This window comes from Austrofundulus limnaeus, unplaced genomic scaffold (assembly GCF_001266775.1).
Source record: "Austrofundulus limnaeus strain Quisiro unplaced genomic scaffold, Austrofundulus_limnaeus-1.0 Scaffold650, whole genome shotgun sequence".
In the NCBI taxonomy this organism is placed as follows: Eukaryota; Metazoa; Chordata; class Actinopteri; order Cyprinodontiformes; family Rivulidae; genus Austrofundulus; species Austrofundulus limnaeus.
Genome location: NW_013953052.1, coordinates 92,521 through 97,393, shown reverse-complemented (window position 1 = coordinate 97,393; position 4,873 = coordinate 92,521). Strand labels below are relative to the sequence as shown.

Here is a 4,873-nt window from a genome sequence, read left to right as displayed (position 1 = left end):
TTTTTTACATTAACAGAATATCGACAAAGTTTTGCGCACATTTGCAATGGAAACACAGCTAGTGTATTACGTCTCTTTTAAAGCGATACTTCACAATGACAGTGTTAAAAATAAATAGAATATTTTMATTTATTAGTGAAACAGTATTGGTTTTATGTGTTAAGACGGAGTTGGAGAGTCTTGTTTTGGTTTTATCTTTTAGTTTTGGTTTGTATCGTCACTGCCAGCCTGGTTCTTTAAATCAACTTCCTGTCCCTAAAGTCTGACTGGTGTCCCTGCTCTGTCTCCATATTTGCCTTGCTCACCTGTAAGTGGTCAGATTGCTCCAACATTTGGGGTTTTCTGTTTGTAACGAGCAGAAGAGGACTAAAAGCTCCGCAGAGCTCTCTGCATGCTGAATGATTTATCGAGCTGCTTGGCACAGACTCACACTTCAGTGTTGGAGGGTTGTTGGGTTTGTTAGTGGTTTTGGGTAATGTGTGCACTGGAATTATGATGTGTGTGTCTTACCTCCTGCTGTGACTCTAATCAGCGCAGATAAGCAGAAGTGCTGATGTTTCATCAGATCTGATGATCTCACCATCTGTCTGCTGAATCATTTATTCGACCTCCGAGTGTCGCTCTTTAACTTTTACTGCTTTTATCACATCTTTGTTTGGAGTTTGAAGCATCTGGTGTCAGGATTGATGCACTGACTAACAAGCTTTCAGCATCTGAACTGACTTTTTCTCTTCATTAATCAAGAAAAGTGATTACTTTTTTCTGTATGAGGAAGAGACCGACACAAAAACTTTATTGTTCACCTTTATTTTTAACATATGACACACAGGAGAGGGTGTGAACCTGCAGAAAAGCATGGCTGATGTTTAATTTGGCTGTTCATTTTGCAGGGAGCATAAAAGGAGCTACGATAGTGGACGCTCTGGATACCTTGTACATCATGGAAATGTTTGACGAGTTTGACGCCGCCACAGAGTGGGTAGAGAAGAATCTGGACTTTAATGTGGTAAGTGTGCGTGTTTGTGTTCTCGCAGTCATTTACTGGCCGCGCTGAAAGATTTGAAGACTTGGCTCTCCCCCAGAAGCCACAACTCAGGCAGTAAACACTGAAACACAGAACTCTGTAGGACTGAGCGTCTTATCCAGACAAACGACTATTTGGCACTTTCACATGGACCAAAAAAAAAAGCTTTCAGTTCTCCAAAAACACTGAAAGCTACAGAAATCCTCTTTTCCATTTTAACAAAAAGGCTCTCTTTGTTAAGAACACATGTTTTTACTCAGGACAAGACAGCTGTTTATAGAAAACCACACTGCTGTCCTGTTTATTCACTGTGAGGTGAGCACCAGTCGGCTAAAGCACAAATCTGATAATTGCAGACATAAATATTTTGTTTGAGCTTTAACGGTCTTTCTAAGTTTTATAATTCATAAGCAGATTTGTGCTTTCTAAAATTAAAATGCAGTACTGCTAATAACTAATTATCTACCAGTCATCATTATGTTGAACAGCAGAAGGTATGACTGTCAATGAATCACAACATGTGATCTATCCAACAGCACCCCTCCCAGATAAACACTCTTATTGTGAAGGTATACATCCTGCTGACTGTTGCTTTGGGTCACGGTTCTCATTTCCCACAATGCTTTGTGTCTGCTTACGGAGCAGGAAGGCAATAGCAAAAACAGTTAACGTTTGTAATCCGTACTAAAATTTTGTATGTATTGATTTATTTTTACAATTGGCTCCTTCAAAAAAAAAAGTTTAAACGCTGGAGCTCAATACTTGATGTAATTGTTCGAAGCAACGGGGTTAGAGACTCAGAAATGATTTAAAGATGTTATGCTGATGAAGACTGACATCTAGTGGTCAACTGGAGCAGCTACATGGAAAACTTTAAAATCCAAGCTTTTATTTTGAAGGGAAGATATTTTCCTGTACTCCGTGCTTTTGTTTCGTCACAAATCAAATCCATCATGTACCCAGAATGCATCGCTTCAGTTTTACAATAAACAGTTTTAAAATTACTTTATTGATGCTTCTTTAATGAAAAATCTACAACAAACAAAAGAAAAAGACAAAGAAGCAGCTGAACTAGCAATCCTCAACAACTTTTTAATTTTTACACCAGGAGCTAAAGGTCTGTTTCAGGAAATCAGATCCCCAGCAATCAGCAGTTGTAGGATCAAGTTGTAAAAGGGTTCATACACCACTAGTTGGCAGTGTTGTGCATATATTGTACATGAATTGTTGTCAGCTAGTAAATGTCAAATTCAACTTGCGCTTTAAAATTAGCTTCTGCTAGTTTTCTATGGTATAAGTGCTTTTGAAGTTGTGGAGTTAATCTTTGGATTAGCGCTGCCCACCACTGACTTCATTTCCCACGAAAACACTATATGAGTGCTTCATGTTGAAACAGTTTGGTGAGTAGCTAAAAAAGCTGAAACTAGCCCAAATATATATATAGCAATAATAATATATAGCTAAAAAAGAGTAACTGAAATTTGCACAAAGACACAAAAAGAGCATGTTTGCTAAATTGCAACAAACTGCACAGTGCAAAGTTGAAATTATCACAAAAAAGTGACTTTTGCTGAAAGAAGTTCGAATTAGCTAAAAAGTAGCTAAAACACAAAAAGAAACAGCTGAAAAAATGGCAAATGACGGAAGAGACTGAACTTATATAGCTTTTTATCAAGCCCCATGGGGATCTCACTCACATTCACACACTGATGGTCGTAAGCTACATTGTAGCCACAGCTACCCTGGGGAACAATGATAGAGGCGGGGCTTCCATACACCGGCGCCACCGGACCCTCTGACCACCATCAGTAGGAAAAGTGGGTGAAGTGTCTGAAATGACTGGAATGGGGGATCGAACCGGCAACCCTCCAGTTACAAGACGACWCCCCTAACCACTCCTCCACAGCCTAAATAATAAAGAGTGATTAGGTTAAAAAAAAAAGGTGAAAAGAAGGTTTATAAACATTTTCAAGGGTTTTACAGATGAAGACAGCTCTCTTCATTTACAACGAGAAAAAATGGTAGAAAAGATTAAATGATTCAAAAAGCATAAAGTGCCAAAAGTTATAGCTGTAAGGTCCTGTAGGCAGAAGCTTTGTCCTCGGGGCAGGAGGGGGATTCCCAGGGTCAGGTGCTGTGTCTGATGTGCTATGACTTTTGGTATTTCAGCTATTTATACATTTTCAGCTGTTTCACTTTTTCGGCCACTTTTTTCCCATTGAAAACGAATGGAGCTGTTTTCAACATCCTTAAAACCCTTCAAAATAAATCTTTACAAAACCTTACACCTTTTGTTTTGGTTCTGCTCTCTTTCACTTTCTTGTGCTAATTTTAGCTACTTTTTGCTAATTGTAGCTTTTTTTCTATTTCAGCTAAAATTCTGCTTCTTTCTGCTATTCTTCTGCCTTTTCTTACTTTTTTGTACTTTTTTCTTCTACTTTGTGCTATTTGTGCTTCTTACATATGCTCTTTTCTATATTCAGCAATTTTCTGCAATTTTAGCTAAATTTCAGCTGTTATTAGCTAAAATTATCTATTTTAAGCTAAATACACAGTTTTTGTAGCTATTACAACTTAATTCTGCTGAATTCAGCAAACCTTCTCCTTATGCTTCCTTATGCTAATTAAAGAATTTCCAGCTGCATTTTAGCTGTTTTACAGAAAATTTCAGCTGTTTTGGCCATTTTACTACAAAAGAACATTTTTTGTACTTTTATGCATTTTCTTCTGCTAATTAATTTTTTACACAACTTTCACTGTGTGGGTATTAATTACAACTTGTGGCTGCTACCTTTAGCTTATTTTTATGCTAATTTGAGCTTTTTAAATTCTTTTTCAGCTTTAGATCAGCTTCTTTCTGCTGCTCTTCTGATGTTTTCTACTTTCTGTTTTTTTCTGCTAATTTGTGCTCGTTCTTACAGATGTTTTCAGCTACTGTATATTCAGCTATTTTAGCTTTTAGCTGTTTGCTGTTGTTTTCCACTAGATTTGTGCTCCTTTTTACTGTTTTTTAGCAAAGTAAGTTTTATTTTTTGGCTTTTAGCTTTTCAAAGTAATCTCACATTAACACTTTTGCTATTAAATGTTTTCAGCTCTATTTCAGCAGTTTTCAGCCTAAGTTTTCACAGGAAATGCAATTTCTCTAGTTTATTTTATTTTATTATTTTTATGATAAAAAAAGAATTTTTTTTTTTTTAATGAACATTTCTACAAGATTTATCTGTTTAAATGTCTGCTCACTCCTTTTCCGTTAGCTTCACAGTACAGTCAGTTTATTTTAAGGACACACACAGATGAACAGACAAGACATTTTGACACAAAAGGCCATTTCCTATTTTATTTTTTCCACAATTTTGCAAATGAAAAAGTGGATAAAAAATCAATATAAAGTCAAATAACAGATTTCTTTAGGTGCGCGCTCTGCGTACAGATTTTCAGCTTTAGGCGCCACTGTTTGGAGGTAAACCAGAACTGAATTTGCTTAATTTTTTTTCTCGTTTTGGACTAATGAGCTGAATAACGCATGCTCGTGAAGATAACGTACGTCAGTTCTCTACACGAACAATTTGCTCCTTTCCTTTGATGTTTGCCTCATTACGAGTAAGAGCTTCTCATTAACCAGAGGCAGGAAACATTTTGCTTTTTTTTTTCCTTCAAACAGGACTTTGTCTCTCCATCAGTTCAACATGCTGCCAGAGCTCAAAATAATAATAAAGACAAAACTGAGATCAGACAAATCTAGTGAAAACATTCATTTAGATGACCAAAATGTATTTTCAGGTCTGCTTTTCTATTTTATCTTTATCCATCCATCCATCCATCCATCCATCCATCCATCCATCCATCCAT

At 36.6% G+C, this 4,873-nt stretch overlaps 1 protein-coding gene across 1 annotated transcript in view; it reads left to right on the top strand.

Annotated features, from left to right (window-relative positions):
* LOC106531563 (mannosyl-oligosaccharide 1,2-alpha-mannosidase IA) overlaps positions 1 to 4,873 on the top strand; it is a gene marked incomplete at its 3' end in the record, with an annotated part of 155,151 nt that overhangs the window by 71,158 nt on the left and 79,120 nt on the right. The window contains 1 exon segment of the mRNA XM_014027463.1: positions 891 to 1,006. Within this exon segment, the coding sequence (XP_013882917.1) occupies positions 891 to 1,006 (116 nt within the window).